This window comes from Arctopsyche grandis, chromosome 1, assembly GCF_051622035.1.
Source record: "Arctopsyche grandis isolate Sample6627 chromosome 1, ASM5162203v2, whole genome shotgun sequence".
NCBI classification, from domain to species: Eukaryota; Metazoa; Arthropoda; class Insecta; order Trichoptera; family Hydropsychidae; genus Arctopsyche; species Arctopsyche grandis.
This window is the reverse complement of record NC_135355.1, coordinates 24,122,869-24,148,964: the sequence shown is the minus strand read 5'-3', so window position 1 is coordinate 24,148,964 and position 26,096 is coordinate 24,122,869. Positions and strand designations below refer to the sequence as shown.

Sequence of the window (26,096 nt, the reverse complement as noted above, 5' to 3'; positions counted from 1 at the left end):
TAATGTAAACATCAATTATTATTATAGGCCATTTAAAAGGGACATTTTGAATCTATTTGATACCATCCTGTGAGTTGGGACCGATTCGGCCCTGATGGTTAACCGCTGTTTCACTTCTTTCCCGATCGTCAAATTAAATAGTCATGTGTAGAGGTCGGAATCTGAAGGGGCCGGAAACGCGCCGCCTATTGTTCCATTGTTGTAAATCCTTTGTAAAAAAGGTTCGGCAAACCTTTAACAAAGCATTTACAATCTTTGAACAATAAACAGCCCCTTCAGATTCCGGTCTCTATTCATGTGTCCAACATACCGACCTTTCATTCCATACGCCCCCCAAGTGTATTGAAGAAGTGTAGTAGTTTTTTTTAAAGAGCAAGATCAGGATGGCCATCTTTTGTTGCAAGTCGGCCAGTGTGAAGAGGGACCATTAGATGAATTGAGCTGAAATTTGTGCAGTGAATGAAAAAATATTTTTCTTTATAATTTTTCTACTACAAGTAAGCAGTCTGAAAATTTTTGTATATACTTAATTCGGTAAACGGGCTACATCCCAAATGTAAATTGCTACCAGGATAACCGCCGCTATGAAAATCGCTCGTGCAAGTCTCCTGTCGCATGAAAATTCATCGCACAGGAAAATTGCCGTACAGAAAACTGTCCAAATACTGCTCAGTAAATGTTTTTTTTTTTACGAGATTTGTGTAGTTTTGAGCAGTATTTGGGCAGTTTTCTGTACCGCAATTTTCCTGTGTGACAAATTTTAGTGCGACAGGAGATCCACGCGAGCGATTTTCGAAGCGGCGATTATCCTGATTGCGATTCGAACCACTGAATTCGAATGAAAATAGCTTAATCTCCCGAGGAAGGTACTCATTTTATATTTTATGGCCATCTTGAAATTCATAAAACAAATGGTGATTTTTTTTATTAAGTTGATCATCAAATTTTTTTTTATTTATCAGATAAACGGGTTAAATTTACGATAATATTACATCGTATTATGGTTGAAAAAGATGTGGTTATATGCATCTTATGACTATTTCACCATATCCGATTGTCAGTTATATACTCGCTGTGATAAAGCGCAAAGACGCCATTACTTTCAACGGGGTGAATATTTAGCGTACACTCTGAGAAGATTTTATTGTAGATTATAAAATTAAGCGCAACTGTCATGGCGAAACTGCGTGTTATATAAGCTGGTATATACCGGTGACAGCTATGACATTCCAGTGCCTGCTCTTGACGTATAGGTTGTGTAGACCCCCGCTTATTTATTTTAAGTAGGATTGTAGATCAGTTCGGCGATATTTGATTGCTTATCAAACTAATTTAAAATGGGGGACTCGTCAACAACTGTCGCTGTTGCGGCTTCTGCAGCCCCATCAGGGTCCACCAACTCCTGCAGACTTTATGAAGCCGAGACATTTTCTCGTCTTCTGGGGGGACTAAAAGTGGCCGCTTGCATGATATCCGATTCGCCACCAATTGGTAAATTCAGTATTCAATAATTTTAAGATTTTAATTCCTAATTTTTCCAGTTCTAAAACTTATATTTAAATATACGCTTGTATGGCGCAATCTAATTCCAATCTAAATATTAAAGTGCACAAAAATTAAAGCTAAAATTATTAAAAATATTTCCAATTGTTTGTGTATATACAGAATTAGATATCTATTACACCACATAATGTATATATTGCATCATATTTTAATATATATTAGAGAGTAATGAATTCGCGTATTATTTTACTTTTAGAATAACTTCAGTCTATTCTAATTGAACATTTTTTTACAGTTGATGAAGCAAGTGTTGTGCGAGAAGCCGAATCCATCAATGAAAATCGTTCTGGTCAAGGTGGTGGTTGCTCTTCGTGTAGCGCTGGACCATTCGAATCTAGAGCTCAACAAATTGCTCACTATAAACATCATTGGCATACTTATAATTTAAGACGTCGGTTACTTGGTCGACCTGCACTCACATTATTACAGTTCAATGCAAGAGATGGTAAAATAATTATGAAAGCATTTCAGAATAATATGTGAATACATTTCGGTGTTAAAATTTTCATTTATACGTATTTATTAGATGACGAAAGTGTCAGTGATAGCGAATCGGATACCGAAATCGCTATTTCGAAAGGTGATAAAGAGGTTTCAGATTTGTTCTTGGCTGCAACTCGTCATTGTCGTGCCTACTTTACGAACATCGATGGTCGCGTTTTGTCCGTGTATAGATGCCTATTGCATCACAAAAAGGTTTTTACCGCTTTTATTGTACATATTTTAAATTGTACTTATATATATGTATAGTTCGGCTCCATTCATTTTATGTAAATATGTATTATGTTGATATCTTAGGAATGGATTGGTGGAGACGGAAAAGGTGATAAATGGGTAGAAGCTTGTAAAGGGTTATGTAATAGTGGAGGTTGGGCCGTAATTATGTGTGCCGGAGGTCATTTTGCTGGTGGGATATTTAGAGGAGATAGTGGAATAGCTCTTAAGTAAGTTAATTAGAATATTATTTGATTTTGTATTAAATATTTGAATATGTGTTCTTTCTTGGTAATGAAATTTAATATTATAATTTGTATGCCTATTATAGACATAAGACACTTCATTCATATGTGACACGGCGTGGTCAAGGCAAGGCTCAAGGAACTCGGGACGCCAGAGGTAATGCCCCAAAATCTGCAGGTGCTTCTCTTAGAAGATATAATCAAGAACAGTTTGCTCAGGTTATTTGAAAATATGCATTGTTGAAATACTATTTTGTATATGCGTTATTAAATAATTTATTATTATTTTTTTCAGCATGTACAAGAAGTGTTGACTAGTTGGAAAGACGATTTAGCTGCATGTTCTCTAATTCTCTATAGAGCAGTCGGACCTTTAAATAAAGCTAGTATTTTTGGAGCTGGCTCTCCACTATATCGTCAAGATCTCCGTTTGAGAACACTCCCGTTCCCCACCCGTAGACCGTCATATAAAGAAATTCAACGGGCTTACAGTATTCTTGCAACAATTGAAATTTATGGTCAGTTAAATATTTATGCTATATAACGTTCGATATTTTTGACGTTTTTAAAATTAAGTATTTTTTAGAAAGTTTCGAAGTATTTCAAAAAACCTTTGGATCCACGAACAATCCTTCAACTAACTCTGTTCCCGATAGGGCTACTGGCAGGAAAGCCCAAAAATGTAGTCCTCAAAAGATTGACCGGGCTAAATCTAGAGAAACGACATTGCGACCTACTCCTGGTGCCGTTATTTCGAGTGAAGATGAGGTTCCGTGTTATGATCAATCTATGGGTCTTCCTAATTGGACAAAAACGTTAGCTAAACACAGCAATTTGAAAAATCCCATTATAAAAAAGTCTGAGGAATCTGAATCTGATGACGAAGTAAAATTGGTAACTGCTATGACCGAGATTAATATGAAGGATTCCTTACAAGAATTTGACAATTCCTTGAAAAAGAAAACCAAGAAAAAATCAAGGAGGGCTAAAACGACCAATATGGGCTCAAATGTTGAACAAAATAATTTGGTTAATAAATCTGATAATAAGAAGGATTATCAGGCTGATAACAATAAAACAAAAAGTCAAATTTCTAATAGCAAAGTTCCTAAAGTACCCACAGTTGTTCGTAAGGTGATTTAAATTGTCTTTTATTAACAAAAAACTGAGTACACTTTTTTTTCGTATATAATAACTATTTTTTTTGTAGCTTTGGGAATCTTTAATAGGAGATAATATCGATTTTAATAATCTTTTGAATATGTGGGATGCGCCTATTTCACTGGAGGATTCACTGAATTTTCAAGACCCTGTTGATGGCAATACTATTTTGCATAAAGCAGCTATTGCAGAATTACCAAGTATAGTCATGTAATGAGTATTATTAAATTTTTTATACAAATATAATTTAAATGCTTTTATAAAAAATATATTTATTGTTCGAAAATAGGAAATTAATGGAACTAGGAGCCGATCCTTGTTATAAAAATTTGCTGTTACAAACACCATATTGCGTTACATGCCATCAGGAAACACGTGTTGCTTTTAGATTATTTCAAGGTCTTCATCCGAAAAAGTATCAATATGCCAAGGTTCGTTGTTTATTACCTTGTAATATATTTATATATGAGTATATAACTAAGATAATTTTTATTTTTAGGCAAATATTCCTGGGCCACTTACCCCTGAAACAATAGATCAAGAAAAGGAAAAAAAAGCAATGCAAAAGAAATTAAAACGACAAAAAGATAAAGAAAAGCAACAGGAAAAAATCAAAACAAATAAATTTTTAGAACTTAACGATAAACAAAAGGTGTTGCTTTCAGTACATTATTTATTTATCTGAATTTTCTTTTTATAGATATGATTTTGAATGTAAATTTTCTTTTAGTTGTCATCAGCTCAGGAAAATAGATGTTTCACCTGCGGTGGACAGATAAGTTCAATGCCTTTTTCTTATGAAAATTACAAATTTTGTAACATAAAATGTTTGCAACATCACAGAAATGCGCGTCCTTTGAATCTGTCCACGCAATAATTTCAGACGAGTGTTATTTTTCAACATTTGACATATTTATAATTTATTATTTGATGGATTATTAAAAAAAAAACTATTAAATGATTGCATTTGACAATTAGATGTTTTATTGAAGTAAATTTACGAAGTCTTATATGACAGTCACATGTAAGTAGTATACATAGATGAAATATTAGTGAGCAAAGAGAAGGTACTGTTTTACAATTATACTAAATTTATCACATTCATACTGCGTTCATAGTTAAACCAAAATTTTTAAAATTGACAATGGTATACAGTATTTGCATATGCATACATATATACATATGTATGTATTATACTAACATTTTATAATCATCTACGAACATCTACACTATCTATGTAGTTTTACGTATACATAAGAAACATGACACATACGCAAATTGCATGCATAATTTGCACTTATAATTTATAATCAATTTATTTCTTATACTAATGCTATGTTAAATATGAGAACTATTTAAAAGAAAGAATCAAACTGTTAATATATTATTGCAACTCAAAATTCTCGTGTTTACAGTGAAACTACATCTTAAATTATTTTTAACATAATTCCCATTCTCATCCAAGTATTTTTGAGATCGGGATAATTAATTTTGTTGTTTTTTGAGCATTTTTTTTTTAGTATTTTTTTGGAGAATATTTTTGATATTTGCATTTTTCTAACACATGTAGATTTTAAAAGGTTCTACTTGATTCTATAATTAATCTAATATAATTTAAATTTTATGATTTAAATGTGTTAACTACGAAAAAGGTAAATTTCTCAGAGAATAATTTTGACTGTCTTCTATTAAATTGTTATTGAGAATCTTTTCACAATTATCTAACATGCATACATACTTTCAATTCAGTTTTAGTTTAGGTATACATAATATTTAAGAAGTGATCATTTTCGTGGATTTTTTGGAACATAGTCTTTGCAGATATGCAGGTGGCTCATTTTGTGGTGTCCAATCTGTGGATGAACTTCTTCGGCATCTACCTTCTTTTTGTATCAGCCAATATGTAGTCATTTTTCCTTTTCCCTGGAAGTTCAAATGTGGCATCATACATATGTATATATAATATATATTTTACGATATGATATTAGATTTTACGTTATTGCATGCAATTTATCAAATAACTAACCTTTACATTTACCGATCCCCTTTTTTCCATTCGAAATCCTCCAGCAGCATCTAGGGCGCATTTCATGTCTTCGCTTATGTGGATTTTGAGAGCTGGAAATGTTAAATTTTATTTTGTATGTAATTTGGTTGTTTGTTTAGGTATATAATAGGATTGACCAGAGCAAATCGCTATTGTGGAATCCGAAAGCTAGTAAGACTTTTCTGAAATGTACCCATATTGCAAATAGACCTTTCTTACCTTTAAGGTAAAGAACCACAGAGAGGTTCATGGAACGTGTTTTCTTTTTAGATAGTTTTGCACATGCAAAAAAATGTACGCTAAACGTCACGTTCCTTCGCAGACGTCATTCCCTGAAGTGTTTTCGGTGATATTTTATCCTTGAATTGACATATGTAGTTTTGAGAGTAATCGATAATGTTGATTCTCATATTTGAATAAATGTAGGAGAAACTTCGAAATTATAAGACCGTGCAAATTATTAATGACATGTTTTAGGGCTTCCAAGCTGGCTTAGACCGAAACCGAAAAACCGGCTTTTTGACCCTTTCTCATAAAACCGAGAACCGTTTTTTTGGCTCGATCAACTGACTTTTTAAGGTTTTCTTTAGTTTATGTTTTTTTTCCCTCAAAACTAACAATTATGAATTTCAAATTTATATGAAAGGTCAAAAAAAAATGTGTATATCCAAACTTTCTTGGGGAATAGGCGTATATTTCTTTGAAAAACAAGAAAAAGGTACAGCACTTGGCGGTGGCTTTGAGATTTAGTAATGGACGAAGACCAGGTCAAAAACCAATAGAATATTACTGAAAGTAGTTTCAATAACCTACACAAGGCCTTTCAGAATTAAAAAAAGGGTTTCCATAATTTGTTGTTTTTGCGCGTTCAAGTATAAAAATATAGAAAACGTTATCGTAAGTTGTAATGAACTTGTTTCCGAAAATTGCAATGGCTTGCAAAGCTTTTGCTGTTTTAAGCTAAAACAGATGTGTAAAAACAACTTTGAAAGATGTAAATATTTCATAGTTTATTATGTTTTCGAACACAAATTCATCTCAGCAGTGTTCTTATTCACGATTCCACGATTACAGTTTTTCTACGAGGTAAGACATTATTTTTTTAATATATTCTTGATCGTAACTTATTTAAATCATTTTATTATTTGTGCGTATTCAGGATCTGCCATTTTACGGCTGTGGTATATGTATAATACAAATTTTATTATTTATAATATTTGTAATAATAGTATATAATAATGATCTTATGAAAGTTCATAATGTTTATAACTCAATTTAATTTAAAAGCAGTTATTTTTTCGCAGTTATACATATATTACAGCCGTAAAATGGTAGAACCTGAATATGCACGAATAATTAAATGATTTAAATAAGTTACTATCAAGAATATATTAAGAAAATAATGTCTTACCTCGTAGAAAAACTAATCGTGGAATCTTGAATAAGAACACTGCTAAGATGAATTTGTGTTCGAAAACGTAATTAAATATGAAATATTTCCATCTTTCAAAGTTATTTTACACATCTGTTTTAGCTTAAAACAACAACGAACGAAATATGATAACATTTTCTATACTTTTATACATGAAAACGCAAAAACTTCAAATTATGGAAAACCCAATTTGTCGACATTTTGAAAGGCCACGTGTAGGTTACTGAAACTACTTTCAATAATATTTTATTGGTTTATGGCCTGGTCTTCGTCCATAACTTAATCTGGAAACCACCACTAAGTGCTGTACCTTTTTTTGTTGTTCAAAGAAATATACGCCTATTCAAGAAGAAAGTTTGGATATGCAAACTTTATTTTGATCTATACATTTACATATTTTGGTCTTTCTTAGAAATTTGAAACTCATTATTGTTAGTTTTGAGGAAAAAAACATTAAAAAGCCGGGTGATCGAGTTAAAAATGTCGGTTTTCGGTTTTTTGAAAAATTCGGTTTCGGTTTAAGCCGGCTAAGGAAGCCCTACGTTTCACCAATGTATTTTTTGTAACCAGTTTAGAAGATTTATTCTTTGGTCAAGAGGTAGAATATCATACGATGATACACATATCTATAGAAGCAAGTATTTATTAATTCAATATTTACGTTCTCCAGTTGATTCCATGCGACTGGCCGTATTCACCGTATCTCCAAACAAACAATATCTTGGCATCTTTGTACCCACTACTCCTGCCACACATGGTCCTATGTGCAGTCCACAACGCATGCGTATCGGTGTATCTGGCTTGTGAGGAGCTCGGCATGTTGATCCAGCTTCAATAAGTTCGAGGGCCATTGTTGCTATTTCAGATGCGTGTTTGTTTCCTTTATAACAATTATAATAAGTACATGAGCCATTATAGTTGAAAGTCCACTTTTCTTCATTTCGAGAAATATTATATTTCGCGAAACATTCAATATATGTTTTGCGTTTAACCTGCCTGCAATACGTTATTCTGCTTTTTTTGAGATACCTCGAATTATAATAAGTGATAACAATTTGTGAATTGAGTCAAACAGGAATAGGTTTTTGGAACTGAAAATTGGACTTCCGCCACTTTTAAATATAACGGCTCATGCATGTCATGAGAAATTCTATATATTATTTTGAATAAGCGTTTGTCAGAGTTACAAACCAAAAAAAGTATATTGAAAGAAATTAAACGTTGTAATATGTATTATTGAAATTTTATGATGTATACCATTTTTGACGGGTAGACCTGATGCGACCATGTAGGAATCGCCTATAGTTTCCACTTTATAGACATCGTAGCATTCTATAAGCGAATCGAATAGGCCGTATATAGAGTTTAAAAATGTAACAACCTATAAGTAGAATAGTTCGTTAGTGAATCAGCTTTCATGTAAAGAATATGTATGTATCAGTGATGAATAACCTCAAGAGGTGTGGAGACTGCCGCCATTTCTGTAAAGCCTTCAATATCACTGAAATAGATACTGACTGATGAGAAGTATTCGGCTGGCACCTAATGTTATTTTTTTGATTTTTAAATGCTTTTTATTATTACGAAATTATGTTCACAATACATCTTATATCTATTTTAAGGGTCTACCTCACGGGCCCGAATGTGAAACGCACGAAAACGCAAATATCGGAAGGCAAAGATCGAAAATCGAGAGATCTTAAGTCGAAAGATCAAAAAAAAGGGTGCATGGTAAACGGTACATACTGACGTACATACTCACTTAATTTGCGCGAGCAGGATACAACAGGAACAAGAGGAACAGGCTTTTCCTCCCGTATTCTGCGCGCGCACATTAATACGGGAGGAAAAGCCTGTTCCTCTTGTTCCTTTGTATCCTGCTCGCGCAAATTGAGTGAGTGTGTACGTGAGTATGTACCGTTTACCATGCACCCTTTTTTTTTTTTTGATCTTTCGACTTAAGATCTTTCGATTTTCGATCTTTGCCTTCCGATATTTGCGTTTTCGGCCGTTTCACATTTGGACCCGTCACGGAGACCGCTATTTTAATAGCTACTGATCTACTGATCATTTTCTATTTTACAATTTAATTTAATTTGGTTGGTAATCATAGTATTATATTATTATAATGTTAATCTACAGCATAATAGGAAAAATAGCTCAAAAACCTATTTACAATCCTTATAAATGCTCATAATACCTAATGTTATGTGTTGGATGTATTATACTAGTTATTAGAAATATCGTTATGTTGAAGTAAAATCAAAATTAACCTGTTGTTCAAATTTCAGTGTCATTGCAACGCTGGGTGGTAACATTTGACACAGTAACGAATCCGATAACTCTTTTTCTGTTTTCAATTCTTCAGCCTTCTTTGTTAAATCTTTTGAATACGTCTGTCAATAAAGATAGATGGAGTGTATATGTATGTACATTAGATATTATTTTGATTTATGCGTGAATTTTCAATACCTGAATAATATTGAGGCCATTATTAACTAGAGCAATTATTATCGGAGAGACCACAAGCACTACTACTAAAATTGCCATCCCAAACATTTCATTTTGGCGTGCTTCCGTTATTGATGTTTCAACACTGTCTCTATGAAAGGAATATTAAGTATTACATGCAATTTTTTTATTAAGTATGATTTCTATTTATAACTATCTAAATTGCCAGGCTTCAATCGGGTTGGTCAGAGTTTAAATAAATAGGAAAAAAGAGAACATTTCTATTAAAATTTTTGATTTAAAATCAAAATTATAGTATCATCAGTATATCTAATTTGGTGGTTTTAAGTTGATGAGTATTGCCGAAAAACAAATATCTTTAAATATAATGTTTATTTATTAACTTTATAAATCCTCTGATTTCTTTCTGTAGCTCTCGAAGCTTGTCTACATATGTAGCCGTGGCATCATAATAATCTATGGCATCTTGTACACTTCCAGGACGTTTTTGATTATAAATAATGAGTCGGCTTCTAAAAAAATAAAGAAAGTATGTATTTTATATAAATAAAAAAACGACAGTAAATTAGTATTCCATTACCTAATTTTAACACCCGGGTCGAGAATTATGTTTGCGTCATTCAATATTGGTATATAGTTTAGAACATTTTTAAGCAAGTCTTGGTAGAGGAAATTATGGCAAACGTAGGAAATGTGGGCTTCCTGGGTTAGAAATCCTCGTCCATAGTAATTTATGCCGAACATCGAAGCTATTCCGATACTTTCGATGCAACGTAGTAAGTTTTTAAATCCAATTAGATATCTAGATTTAAATTAGTTTTTTTTATTTGATACAGCTTAATTATATACATATACATTACATATATAGTTTTGTCTAATGGACCAAATACATATATGTATGTCTTTTTTGACATACTCGATTTCATTTGATTTGATTCTTAAAATATTTTTATCGTTTATGTTTACAAAACATCTTAAGTACATTTTAATAGCTACTGAACTAATAATCATTATCTTTTTACACATTATTTTTATTGTTAGAATTTATAATATTATTTTATTTTAATACTAGTTAGTATTTAAGACATAATTGGAAAAAAGCTCAAAATTCCATTTACAATTTCGTTATATTTACATGATAGTCAACATTAGGAACAATTTAAATTTTATATGTTTGAAATGGGGATGTAAAAAAAATATTTTAATTATTAATTAGCAGAATTTCTTCTCATTGAAATATGTACATATATGTATACATATGTATTTTACATACCTCCATATCGAGCTACTATCTGTTTCTTTTATGTGATTCGTCAAGTCTTCCAATAATGCTGCATTCACTTTTGTATACCATTCCATTACTTCATCAATTGACGACGATTCTGAGCTAATTTTCTTTCTGTTAAAAATATATCAATATTGATTTAATTTATACAATGTGAGCATAGTGACTATATTTTTCGGTATCAATGTAGGACATAAGAATTGAAAATACTCAATTACTAAAAATTTTGTTCAAGAAAATTAAGTTATCTAAAAATATAGGAGTGTCGATACACACAAAGAAAGCAGTTTCCCGTTAAAAACGTGATGTATGATCGAGATATGAGCCTATCTACATATGGCCCACAGATAGCATGGTTCAAATGTAGTAGCTTTATACATATAATATATACATACATATACAATGTGTATATGCAGAGATTTTTTTTGAAAAAAGAAGGTGCTGGAACGCAATTCTTATTCTATTCAAAACTTTCAAATCCACACATATTTTATCCTCTTCATAAGACAGCATATTTTATCATTTTGGCCAATCACGTATGCATATACATAAATATGGATTGTGATTATGTACGCACGAATATTGCTTCGTTTAATTGTTATTGAATCATTAAAAATACTGTAAAAAAAGGCGCCGGAAGGCCGTTCCGTCGCGTTTTTAGGGAAAGAATCCCTGCATATATGTATATGTATCCGATGTGTGTACATACCATATTTAAGTTTTAATTGTTTTCAATATTTGCAAAAATATCGGACATATACTAAAATTCCGGACCGAAGTTCTCGGACTCTTTAAAAACCCTATACATAGGTCTGGCAACCGACATATATGTGAGCTTCACAAATAGGCCAAGCGTTATTCGCATAGATTTAAATTAAATTTTAAGTAATTGCGTTGACTATTTATTTTGATTAAAAATTTTTAGTGCACTTATCGAGTTTAATTTAAAATAAATCAATTGAATTTGCCTTCTTCGTGTGATATTGAAGGTCTTGATGGTATGGATGCGATGTAAATATGTACATTTAAAGCGTTTGGTCACGTTTTGTTGTTTGTCGTTGGTGTTTCGTAATTTTCCATGAACAAATATCCCACTTAATTGAAAAGGCAAGAATGGGAATTATTTGCACAATGGTCTGTATTATAACATACTTCGACAGTGAACCATATGATAATGTTCTCAAGAGATAAAACGAATTGAATAAGTATTGTATTATAATTAATTGACTGATAAGTATTGTATTATAATTAATTGAATATAGTAATAGGGCGTTCACCTCAATTGATCTAGTTGCTCCTTGAATTTGGTTTTTGATAATGTTTTGGATTCAGGCGAAAAATAAATTGAAGACAGGGCGGTTAATTCTTCCATGGCGCTATCAGTCAATGCAAATCTTTGTGTGAGATTTGACCTATCAGAAAAAATGGTTTAATGATTGTTATTTTCAATATAAAAATGTCTTTATATGGAATAAGTTTTAATTAAGATAGAGTCCAGGCGCATAACCAGGATTTTTTCGGAGAAGGGGGGGGGGGGATGTTAAAACTTACTATATAGAACATTAGTATGTCTACTTTTATAGTAATAATGTAAGAAATATAAATATAAACTAAAAAAAAAAAAAATTTAGAAGAAAACAAGAAAAATTAAAATCACTACAAATTTTTTCAAAAAAAAAATCACAGCCTTAATCATCGAAGTACTTTCTTTGCAAACAAGAAAAAGCCAGTTTAATAAACAAATTATAACAACTTAATAAATTTGCAGTCAAAATATTTTTTATTAGTTTCATCTATTGCATATTCAGAGGATTCAGAGGAGGATTGGGAACAAGGGAAGTTACTCCTACAAAAATGTAGGGAATTCTAAAAGAGTATACCTATAAGTCTGTTTCATCGACTTCGAAAAGGCATTCGATAGAGTGGAACATGACAGATTAATCCTTGCACTAAACCAAACTGGGATAGATGCAAAGCATATCGCCCTTTTGAAGAACCTATACTGGAATCAATCTGCTGTCGTGAAGGTCGAAGACTTGGAAACCGAAAAAGTAGAAATTCGTCGAGTGGTACGGCAGCGATGTGTATTTTCGCCCATGCTCTTAAATCTGTATTCAGAAATGGTGTTCAACCAGGCAGACGATAGTCGAATAAGAGTAAGAATAGGCGGCGAAATTATAAATAATATCCGTTTCGCTGATGACACGGCAATATTGACTGAATATTCGCTGATGATTCGGCACTCTCAGTCAATATTGCCTGCAATCGCTATTGATCGCAATCGATCAAGCATGTCAAAAATGGGGTCTGTCTATTAATATCAAGAAGACAAAATCAATGACCATATGTAAAGAAAAGACGGATTCATTAAACTTGAGTGTGCACAGACAAATGATTGAACAGGTCGAACAAAAATACCTAGGAGCTATGATCAATACGGACGTCAGTTCCGAAATTGAGATAAGAAGAAGGTTCGAAATAGCAAGGAATGCCTTTGTTGTTTTGTTTTGTGTTGTCGAAGGTTGTCTATGAAATTGCGCTTAAAAATCCTGCGCTCCTATGTTTGGTCGGCGTTGCTATACGGATGCGAAACGTATGTAGGTACACGCTGTTAGTGGCCTGCCTGAACAGGACAGAGTCCTTTGAAATGTGGTGTTATCGGAGGATGCCAAAGATCTCATGGAAGGAGCATGTAAGGAACGAAACGGTCCTCCAGCTTCTTCATAAAAAGAGAGAGAGAGACAGCTTCTTGACACGGTGAAGTGCAGTAAGATGGAATACTTTGGCCAAATTATTCGCGGCCCCAAATATCGCCTTCTACAAACAATCATAGAGGGGAAAATAGAAGGTAAACGGTGGCTTGGAAGAAAGAATCTCTCTTGGCTCCGGAACATCAGGTCATGGATGGGAGGAATTCGCACGGGCCATAAACGATTTCTGCCCATGGTAGTCGCCTACGTCCGAATACGGATTCAGCATTAGAAGAAGAAGAAGAATTGCATATACATATGTATGTAAATACAAAATGTGCACACATACAAACGTCTAAAAAAGCGTCCGACAGGGATGAATCCTCTCTCCTGATCTTTTTTTATAGACATATGTATGTACATATACATATATGGGGATTACATAATGAGAAGAGCACTCGACGTATGGGAAGGTGGAATAACAATAGGCACCAGAAAGATATCTAACATAAGATTCGCGGACGACATGACGTTAAGAGGGCTGTACATCCGAAACCTTAATTTTGTTGCCCTTCCTTTCTTCGATATATACATATATTGAGTGAATGCGACAATATATATCAATAAATATATTGAGTAAATGCGACAGTTGCGTTTCGACCAGATAAAACGTATTTTAAATTGGCAAAATCGAGGTTTCGTATTCTCCTATTTTCTCCTCCGAAACTGGACCAATTTAAAAAAAAAATCATCATCGGTATAAGAACGATATTTTCTCTGCAGCTATGCGCGTATTTTTTTTTAAATCGACCGTTAAATAAGCACGCTGGACTTTTTTCGTGGGTGTAAAAAAGAGGCGATTTTATAGATGTTTGGCGGCTCCTAGCTCCTATAAAAAATAACTAATCAAAAAAATAAAACGAGAGATGCAACCCAATGGTGGATATCCATAGCATATTCAAAAATAATTTCTCTAGTGCCATAATTGAGGAAGGGAGAAGTCTAATACGTTTGTATGGACAAGGCGCTGGTGTCCAGCCCTCTTAATGGCCAGCAATAAGGATAAAATGGCCGAAGTACTTCGTAGAATAGAGATAGAGAGCCTGGGTCTAGAGATAAAAACTAAAACAAAAATCCTATTCGTTGATAGATTTGAAACTCTCATAAAGTTTAACGCTCTAAAAGACTATGGGGAAGTTGACGACTTTATCTACCTAGGTGCCTTGATTTCATGAGAAAGAGGATGCCAATCGGAAATCTGCAGAAGAGTAGGAATGACGAAAACGACGATGGTCAGTCTGTTAAAAATATGGAAGAACCAAATAAAATATTTTTTTTAAAAATAAAAAATAATTTTTTTTTTTTAATTTTTTTTTTTTACTATTAGATTAGTCATATTTAAGCGGTTTATATTACAAATACCGAGCGAAGCCTTATTTTGAAGATTAATTTGAAACTGAGACATTCACTTATCGAAGCGTATCGAGAAATGGAAACGGGAACGGGAATTGCATGCGTTATTCGACACGGTTTTGACAAGACGTTGTTTGTTCTCCAACCATTATTTGAAACGCGATATATGTACAAGTCCGCCAACTACAACCATTATTTGAAACGCGACGTCTGAAGAAAGGAAATTCGTATTCGCGTAAGTCGCGGAAAAACAGACGATCAACGAAAACCAACGAACAATTAAATTTACAAAAACAAAGGAATATTTACAATTCAAACATTCAATTAATTATGCCACCCAAACGAAAAGCGATTGGTCAATCTACACCTCAAGCACGAAAGAAACAGACGAGCAACGGGACGCAAGACTGGAAACTCTTTTACTGCAAAGGAGATTATGAAAATAACCGGAGTATGTGGTCTGCTCTCGCATCGGAAAACCATCTACTTTATTCGTGTAAAACTGGAATGAATGGCATTGCAACGCAATAATTTCAAATGTTTTTTAGGGTAAAATAAACAAATAATTGAATAATTTCAAATTTTTTCCGACAAATGGGAACGAGAACGGAAACGGGAACGAGAACGGGAACGGGAATGGGAGCGGGAATCGCATGCGTTATTGTGGCATTGCAACGCATGCCGGGTTCAGCTAGTAATGAATATGTTACACCGAATCCATGAAATTGTCTATTACAAGCATTCGGCAAGAGAATTGCCGAATGCGTGAAAATGCAAGCACGTTGCCCAGTTCAGAATGCGTGAACTGGACAGCGTGTTATATTAAAACCAAGTGTGAAAGTGACAGCTGAATAAGGATGTTTAATTTACATATTATTATGTATAATATGACTACATACATATGTTTCACTGTTAAAATATTGATCAAAATGTATAAAAATGGCATTAATTTATGTATAAGTCATATGAGATGATCGAAACATATGTTTGTAGTCATATTATACATAATAATATGTAAATTAAACTAAATTAAACATCCTCATTCAGTTGTCACTTTGACACTTGTCCACGCTGTCCAGTTCTAAAAAACAACACCGGAGCCGACTCCATGCTTTGAGCAGACAAATTCTTGCCGAATGCACGCATTCGCCAAAAAATTTGCCAAATCCGTGAACTGGGCAACATGCTTGCATTTTTCACGCATTCGGCAATTCTCTTGCCGAATGCGTGTAATAGACAATTTCACGGATTCGGTGTAACAAATACAATAACGAAATTTTCAGCGTAACGAGCTATTCACCCGGTCCTGCATTTAGCAGCAGTTTTTAGTTTTTTCCGAGTTCAGTATAATGAAGTTTCGCTACACAGTATGATTTGACTTTATCTATATTTAAAGTACGTACGTACATATATCCTATGTACATATGTACGTACTATGGAGTTTCACTCAAAATCGAAACGAAAAATTGTAAATACATATATGTATATATGTATATAGTTTAACTTTTTAGTTGGGAGAAATCAAAAATAAAATAGAACAAATGAAACTAATTAAAAGCTTTTGATAAAAAGACATATCATCAATACATGTATTCGTACGTTTTTAGTTTAATAACAATTAGCACAGTAGTGCTACATAATGTAATTAAGTTTCTTACATAATAGGAAATAATTACCTCAATGTACTCCCATTCGTAAAGATGAAAAATGCAACTTCAGATCTCTCCAGTTGTAATCGGGTCACTAGTTTTCCCAGGTCCGTTGCTCTGCTCACCTGCACAGGACAAAATATTTGTTCGAAAAATGCAATTACCGAGTTCGATTCGTTTCATTTTTACGTGGATTTTTTTTTGGTTGGCATCCGGAAGAACAAATAACGAGCACATATCATATTTCAGAGACCGAGCTCGTTATTACTTAACTCCCAGAGAAGTGCCCTTCTGCCTGATATCCTATGCTGGTGGTTGGGAATTTAATGGTCAAATTTCACGGAATTTCATATAAAAATTCAATAAAACTTAAACTTCGCACATGACAATCACACTTGTTTAATATTTTTTTTACTTTATTCACAAGACTATGTTGAATGAAGTTAATACCACGCAAGCTTTCCAAGTGTATATACATATGTACATCGTGGGAAATCCAAAATTTGCATTATTCGCTGCGATCTAATGTATAGTTACTATACTATAGTATAATACATACATATGTACATAGCCAGCAGTATGGCTCCGTGGTTGCGTTTATGTTAAGCACCGAGAGGTACCGGGTTCGATCCCGTACTAATCTTTAATACTGCTGGTCAGACTTGGATATTTGTGGCTCCAAGTCGATCGTTTCCTATCAAAGTTTGCCAATTTATCTGATTTCATTGTTGAAACGGTTCCTCCATCAAATTGCCAAAAACCTACATACATACATACATGCATATGTCATCAATATCAGAATTTGATTTATGTCAGTATGTAAAAAAATATGTGCAAGTCAGATGTCTCTATGGATTAATTCATTAATTAATTAATAGTTATTTTCGTTTTCTTCAGCATGTCGAAATTCAGCGATTTATGTAATAACAAATACTGCAATGTTTGTAATTGGCTAGGATGGCGCATTGGGGTTTACCTGCTAAGCTTTTCTGGTAGATATCTATGTAATGTAAGATAAAATAAAACAAAATATTTGTATGATAGCGTTTTCCAAAGATCATTTTAATGCATGATCATTTTAAGGTATAAAATTACTTATGTTGCAACTAATGTCTTTACTTTTTTGAATTTTTTAGTTAATTAGTTGAATTTCATGATATTTAATTCAAAGTTTAGTTTATTTATGTTTAATCGCCGGAATTTGTTGTTGCATTTAGGTCTGTTTATATTATCCAGCACTGCGCGTCAATAGTTCGGCAGAACACTGCACGGAAAGTACTACTTCTATTCATACTATACAGCATGCCTGTTTTCAGAACGCTCTTAAGCGGGCTCTACACTCGCGCGCGAACAACGGCGTGAACTCGCGCCGCGAACCAATGAGTGTGGTGAAATCTTTTTCGCAAGAGTTCCCGACAAAAAACGGAGAACGCCGTGAAACTCGAGCCCGCTTTAGGGTAAAATAAACAAACAATTGAATAATTTAAAATGTGTTCGCTGCCTGCGTTTTTCCGACAAATGGGAACGGAAACGAGAATGGGAACGGGAACGTGAACGGGAACGGGTATTGCATGCATTATTGTGGCATTGCAACGCATGCCGGGTTCAGCTAGTAGTTTATAAACTTCGCCCTTAGTTTGAAACTGGTCGACCTACATACATACGTATGTACGTATTTAATATTTTATTTTGAACAAATCAAGCATGACTCAAATATTATGTATGTATTTGCCAACGCAATGCAAATAAAAAGTAACGTTTTTGTTTTTCACGAGAAAAAAATGGGAAAATATTTCAATTCGAGGGAAAGCTCATTGCGGAATCGAAGAAAGCGTTGACTAAAATGAAACTGGTGAAAATTTGAGGTCACTAGCCCGAAGGGAATCGTAAACATGAGACACGATGCGTGTAGACCACGATCTCATATTTCACACACATTTCAGTTCGAAATTATGAATCGGATGTTCGGATATTCAGCAATGAATTTTACAGCATAATTTTCCCATATCCAGACTTCATCTCTCTGCTGAAATGTAATGCATTTTCCGTGTATTACTAAAGTATATATCCGATGCATCTACATACATAAATACATTCATACATAGTTGAAAATCTTATCATTTATATTATTTTTACTAACCACTTACGATTTGTATAAATATTGCATTATTGAAATTGCATTCCATTACGCATGAACATTTCCTTATACACCTGCCTGGTGTTAATTAAATTTTGCCCACAATGTCGCGTCAGGTATCGTGTATTGTTTGCTGTGTTGGAGGTAAAATCATTACGATAGGGCTTAGTTTAAGTGTGTGATAAACGAGATAAACTTCCCGTCCATAAAATGCGGTAGTGTAGGAAAGTTTAAGGTGGTATACTCGTACTATATGTATATAGTTCGTAAATGTCATAAAACTTGTAATCATAGTTCATTTCAACCTCGTGGAAAAACTGTGCTGTTTCTAAAGCTTCGATGGCAGATAATAACCGTAAAGTGAATTATCGCGGATGAAAATGGAAAGTAAATAAAATTTTTAACTTGGTAGTTTACAGGCCAAGTCTTTTACATGCTAAACATGAATGTCAGCTTTGATTTTAAATGCGAATTGAAGATATTTTGAATAAAAGGTTTTCAGTATTTTGAATTATTTTAAGTTCATTGCATGTATGTAAATATGTACACACAGGGCCGGCTCAAAGGTGCAACAAATTAGGCACGTGATTTAGTGCACCATGAGGCGCCCTCAATTTTCCTCTTTTTGGATTATAAAATTGAAAAATAAATAAGACAATTGGCTTTATTTGAACTTATAAAACATTTTATATAAAAAAAAATTTCTACTCAAAGTAATAATCATTTATGAAGAACGCAGGAAGTTGACTGTCAAATATCAATAGCTCACGAATAAAATTGTCAAAAATAAATCGTCGGTACAAACGGTTACTTGGAATTGTATTTAATAAAATATTTCTGTAATTTAAATTTAAAATTGTAAAATTAAAGGGGGGGGGGGGCAGGCTGAAAACCAATTTGACTAGGGGGCACCATACACCCTCGGCCCGGGCCTGTGTATCACATATATTGTAGTAGTTATGCACATGACTAGAGGTAGGATAGCCAAGGTGCCGCTCATTGTTCCATTGTTGTAAATCCTTTGTAAAAAATGTTCGGAAAACCTTTAACAATGCATTTACAACATTTGAACAATACGCGGCACCCTCTGGGTCCGGGCTTTACACATGACGAAGACTCGTACAACAACATGATGACAACTTTGGTAACAAAGTGACGGAAATGTCTGCATTATTCGACAAAAAATGAAAATAGAATATTTCAAATTGAATTAAAATAAAATAAATTATAATATGTTTGCATGATATTTTCATAAACAGATTGCAGTTTTATGTTTATGCAATATTCTCCTTCACCTGACGGAGGCTGGAACAATTGTTTCAGCTTATGTACAATTTATATTAATATTTTATTTGTTTGTATTCTTTGTATACGGTTTAGTTTGTATGATATGATGGGAATTGTGTTGTTTGCCTCTCAAACTGACAAAGTCTACGTCGAAGCACCATTCAAAAATTAACAATTCTACTTCGTGGAAATTAAATTCAATAGTTCACGGAAATAACATTTATTCAACGCATTCAAATGTTGCTTTCAATTATTTTGTAATAAATCATCACCGACAGACAGTAATATCGACATCCGATGTACGTGTGTATTTTAAAATGACGCATGGGATTGCAGGCACACAATAAATAATTCGGACGTGAGCTTTTATACTATAATTTTGAAATCAATTTATATCAAATTATTAGATGGCGAAGCGCAGTGATTAATATGTACACACATATGCACATTTAAAATAAATAAATCGCGTCAATATCGTTTCAAAATTTTAATTTCATAAAATATTTGGCGTTTGTTTTGTTTTTGCATCAAATCTGTTTAATCTTTGAAGAGTATATAAATTTTTAAATTAAACTTTTAATAAAATCGGATTAGTTCAACTTTCGGCTTTGTATGTATATTTTAGGAATATCATAAGCATAATTAATTTTATAACGAACACAGCGGAACAGACAAGTATGTAGCACTCAATATACGTTTGAGCGGTAAATATAATACATACATACATATTGGCTGGGTTTGGTGCATCCGCTCTAAAATCGACAGATTAACAGAACGGCAGCTTTAAACGTAATTATCGTTTTCTCGAATGATAGATTGCACATCAGATGACGAGTAACCTTTCGATGTGCACATATGCAATTATTAAAATTGAGTTGGATCTTTCTGGCGAGTTTAATAAGGCAAGATTCGGAACTTATCGAATCTTCCCTTATTAAACTCGCCTGAAAGATCCAACTCAATTTTAATAATTACCATTTTAATAATTGCATCTGTGCACATCGAAAGGTTACCCGTCATCTGATGTGCAATCTATCATTCGAGAAGACGAGAATTGCATTTAAAGCAGCCGTCCGTTAATCTGTCGTTCAATTTGTCTGGCGATTTTAGAGCGGATGCACCGCATCCATATTGGCTTTTCAGTAAGAAAAAAGTTCTACTTCCAGTCGCCCAATTTTGTTTATACACTTTTTTGTAACCTAATATAATATATATATATATATATATATATATATATATATATATATATATATATATATATATATATATATAATATTTGTGACTCCAGGTCGATCGTTTCCTATCAGAGTTTTCCAATGTTTCTGATTTCATTGTTGAAACGGTTCCCGATTTAATTGGCTAAAAACCTTCCTACCTACTATGTCACCACTATTTGAGTATGATTAATGTACAATAAAATGTATGTAAAATTCATAGATGTCTCCTTAATTACGAGTTTTTAGTGTCTCGTAATTCATTGACTTGTGTAATAAAAATGCTGCATTGTTTATAATTGGCCAGGAAGGCGCATTGGGGTTTACCTGTATGGCCTTCCTGGTATATAAATATAAAAAATAATATAAATAATAAAGAGACCAAACTTTCTTTTACCTACTTCACTTAATTAAAATGACATAGTGATATACTAAGTGGAAGCTGTCGATTTGTTTTTTCAAAACAACCGCAAGGCGTTACCTTACCTTGCATGACGTTACGTGTCATTACGTACTTCCTTGATTAATTTTCTCTACCGAAACTATAAAAGTTAAAAGTTCAAAAACTTAAATTATAAAACGACAAATATATAATATTGTATATGTACGTATGTATATATGTAGATATTCCAGCTCCGAGTGAATTGAGAGAAAGACAACGAAACTGCTTTCTATATAGTGATGTCGTTCTAGGGTTTCTGAGCGTTTCCGGAAACCTGTTGTGAAAAATTAAAAGTTTTCGGAAGCCCGCTATTTGAAATAAGAAAATTCGATATAATTTACGGGAATATTTTTAAAAGATTTTCGATGATTGCAATTTTTGAGACGAAAAATAGTTAAAATGTGTTTAGTTCATAGCTGAATACATAGCAGGCAGGGAGAACTTCTAAACGTAGAAAAAAAATTCGGGTGTGACCAACCCATGACTTTATCTATGTATTTGAGGAATATAAGAAGGTTACAAAACAAAATTCGATATTGAACTGATGACTATGATAGCGATACAAATTGATGGAGATTTATGGAAACTTGCACAAAACAAAAGTTCTACTTCCGGTTGTCAGATTTTGTTCAAATTTTTTTATTACTGAAAATCACTATCAGTATTATACTCATTAAATATCAAAAAAATAAAAATAATTTTACAGGTCAAAATAAAAAAATGAAATATTGTTTAAAAAAAAAATACTACTTCCGGTTTACAAATTCTGACGAAAACCCTACCAGCTCTAAGTTAGTACATAAAGGATAGAAATATAAATTTTCAGCTTAATACGTTCAGGGGTGTGGACAGAGTAGTGGGCACAACATTTTTGACCTTTCTACGAGGAAAAAAATCCCACTTCCGGTTCATTAAATTAAGTGATTTTTTTATTTTTACTTAAAATTACTATTTTTATTATACACAATAAATATCAAGAAGCTTAAAACAATTTAAAAGGTCAAAATAAAATAATGCAAAAATAATGAAATATTGTTTTAAAAAAAAATACTACTTCAGGTTTACGAATTCTGACCAAAACCCTACCAGCTCTAAGTTAGTACATAAAGGATAGAAATATAAATTTTCAGCTTAATACGTTTAGGGGTGTGGACAGAGTAGTGGGCACAACATTTTTGACCTTTCTACGAGGAAAAAAATCCCACTTCCGGTTCATTAAATTAAGTGATTTTTTTTTTATTTTTACTTAAAATCACTATTTTTATTATACACAATAAATATCAAGAAGCTTAAGACAATTTAAAAGGTCAAAATAAAATAACGAAAAAATAATGAAATATTGTTTTAAAAAAAAATACTACTTCCGGCTTACGAATTCTGACCAAAACCCTACCAGATCTAAGTTAGTACATAAAGGATAGAAATATAAATTTTCAGTTTAATACGTTCGGGGGTGTGGACAGAGTAGTGGGCACAACATTTTCAACCTTTCTAAGAGAAAAAAATCCCACTTCCGGTTTATAAAATTTAATAATTTTTTTTTATTTTCATCACATTGCCACAAGAATTATACTTGAATTTTTTTGTGACGAACACACATGTTTAAGGGGTCGAAAAAAATAGTGGTAATTGAACAAGAGTAAACTGCCACTTCCGGTTGACATATGCTTACTAAATTTTATAAATAACTTGGTATTAAGCTTATACTTCTAGATATGAAATTTCAGTTCAATAAACCAAAAAGTTTTTGAGAAAAACATAAAAAACTTCGATTCTCTAGAGTAAAAGTACTACTTCCGGTTCAGATAGAAATATTTAAAAAATATCAGGTTATAAAAATTATTATTTCTATATATATATATATATATATATATATATATATATATATATATATATATATATATATATATATATATATATATATATATCATATATGAAGATTAAAGATCAAAATGAAAAAGTGAAATATCCTTTATGAGAAAATTTCCACTTCAGTTGCAAGTATTAACAAAATTATTAATTTTTAGCTGACATGTTCAGGGGTTTTTAAAAAATCAGTTGGTAAAATTTCTGACATTTCAAAGAGGAAAATTTCCCGGGATTTAAAAGGCTGAAAAATATAGTATAAAAAGCGAACGGGACTGTAAACTGCCACTTTCGGTTGATAGATTGACACCGAATTTATTGTGTTACTCAATTTTCAGCTGAAACATGTATGTATGAAATCCCAGTTCGATACAATGAACAGTTTCCTCGAATTGAAGAGGGAAAATACCATTTCCGGTTGTATCAACAACATATTTATTAAAAAAATGCTACATTTAATATTCTGCTCAACCCATTAATACACACACCCATCCATCAATTATTTATTAATTTATGCGGTTTTGATCTAATGCGTTATTCTTAAACGGATGCTTTTCCAAAATTAAACTACGTACATATATATACGTACGTATGTAGATAATTGAAGATGTTATTTTTAATATTGCAAATACATGCAGGCGGAAATGCAGGAATGAATGATTTACAATATTTTGAAATATTTTTTATATAATTAATAAACATTGTCTTACTTAGTCATTGTCGACGGCAATATTACATTTATTACATTCTATACCAGGAATGCCTTACAGGTAAACCCCAATGCACCTTCCTGGCCAATTGCAAACAATACAGCATTTTTATTATACAAGTCGCTGAATTACGAGGCACCTATGAATTATAATATAAATTTTATTGTAAATTAATCCATACTCAAATAGTGGTGACATAGTAGGTAGGAAGGATTTTAGCCAATTTTTAATCGGGAACCGTTTCAACAATGAAGTTAGAGAAAATAGGCAAACTCTGATGGGAAACGATCGACCTGGAGTCACAGATATCCAGGTCTGACTAGCAGCACTACAGATATACTATATATTCTTTTCAATCGAGGTCAGCTCACAGGATCGAATCCTTAACTTAACGCCCGAACTATGCTGCTATATGTACATATGTATGTACAGTTGATGATCGAAAATCTGGCAATCGATACGTTTTCCTCAGATCCGGCATGGATTTTGGAGTGCATTTTTAAATTTACCGTGTTAGCGCTCCAATAAATAAATAACTTGAATTTGACACTCGAGAACAACTCGATAATGATCTTTAATGTTGCAGATAAAATTGATAGTATGATTAGAAAACTAGATTTTGGAATCTATAATATTGAAGTATTTGAAACTTTGAAGTATTTGATAATTTCTTATCTGAGAACAATAATAGTATGTCTCGGGATATATGTATGTACGTGAAAAAATAATTGAACATTTAAAAGGGATGAAATCGTCTGTTACACAGTGCTTCCCCAAACCTTAAGAAGCAAACAATTGGATTTCAAACCCCTTTGAAAATGAACATTTTCGGACAGCTACCAAGGAAAAGGAGAACTTAATTGAACTTTCAAATTACTGCATTTAAAAACTGAATTTTAAATAAATGAGGCTATTAATTTTTGGCTGGATATTAGTGAAGAATATGAACAGCTTTCTGACATTGAGCTTATTAGAGATAAATGGTTTTTATTAAAACCATTTATCAATAATAGAAGTATGATAAAATAGTAGATAAATATATTAAACTTTGAGCATATTACAATTTTTTACTCCACAAATAACATTTTTTTCATAAAATTTCTTACCAAAACAGATCTACATACATATTGCGTGTATCCTGTCTTTACATTCCTTACCATGCAAATACTATATAAAATAATTACACTTGCAAAAACAAATTGAAATTTTTATATGGTGGTACAATTTAGCGCTAAGTACTATCAAGTGGTACGTGATTCAAAATAGGTTAGGAACCACTGTTATACATAATTAAAAATGTTTAACGGGGGTTTCTATACATATTTACATACATATGTGATATGCATAAAAGATTTTTTAAATAAAAACAAAATAACTTCAACTAGAAAAGTAATATAGTAAAAAATTTCCTGTAGTTGCATCCTTATTCATACTTTGTACGTAGTTTGAGTTTTAATATATTTAAGTTAAAATATACTTTACCTGTGCCTCAATTTCAATTACTTCTTGCTTATAGATTAGACTATGTCTTAGAGAAATAGTAGTTTGCACAATGAGTGCCAGAATTGGAATAAAAGGTAACGCCAGGAGACGCCATAGACGAGCATTTTTTCTGCCCGTGGTCTTCGTCGATTTTTTATCTTTACTCGAGTCCTCTTCCACATCTGAAAAGGTAATTTTAATTTTAAAATTGAACCATTACATATGCTTCCGCCTTCTCTGATATTGAACTAACATACACATAATGGATTCTTACAATCTATCCCGGG

The 26,096-nt window shown here is 32.6% G+C and overlaps 2 protein-coding genes across 2 annotated transcripts; one reads left to right on the top strand and one right to left on the bottom strand.

Moving 5' to 3' along the window:
* Nucleotides 1–1,038: 1,038 nt before the first annotated feature.
* Nucleotides 1,039–4,656, top strand: LOC143919320 (tRNA endonuclease ANKZF1-like). The gene is made up of 11 exons (XM_077441580.1): nucleotides 1,039–1,491; nucleotides 1,799–2,008; nucleotides 2,090–2,259; nucleotides 2,362–2,507; nucleotides 2,609–2,741; nucleotides 2,818–3,040; nucleotides 3,109–3,656; nucleotides 3,733–3,893; nucleotides 3,973–4,114; nucleotides 4,183–4,335; nucleotides 4,414–4,656. Exons 1-11 carry the CDS (start codon nucleotides 1,338–1,340, stop codon nucleotides 4,558–4,560), a joined length of 2,187 nt encoding a protein of 728 aa, XP_077297706.1. The 5' UTR covers nucleotides 1,039–1,337; the 3' UTR covers nucleotides 4,561–4,656.
* Nucleotides 4,643–25,985, bottom strand: LOC143919327 (receptor-type guanylate cyclase Gyc76C). The gene is made up of 13 exons (XM_077441591.1): nucleotides 25,810–25,985; nucleotides 16,699–16,796; nucleotides 12,197–12,331; nucleotides 10,908–11,033; nucleotides 10,215–10,436; nucleotides 10,018–10,146; nucleotides 9,635–9,764; nucleotides 9,436–9,558; nucleotides 8,615–8,704; nucleotides 8,420–8,543; nucleotides 7,824–8,042; nucleotides 5,710–5,801; nucleotides 4,643–5,606 (listed from the first exon to the last, which is right to left on the bottom strand). The coding sequence occupies exons 3-13, from the start codon at nucleotides 12,289–12,291 to the stop codon at nucleotides 5,457–5,459; spliced, it is 1,500 nt and encodes a 499-aa protein (XP_077297717.1). The 5' UTR covers nucleotides 12,292–12,331; nucleotides 16,699–16,796; nucleotides 25,810–25,985; the 3' UTR covers nucleotides 4,643–5,456.
* Nucleotides 25,986–26,096: the final 111 nt, after the last annotated feature.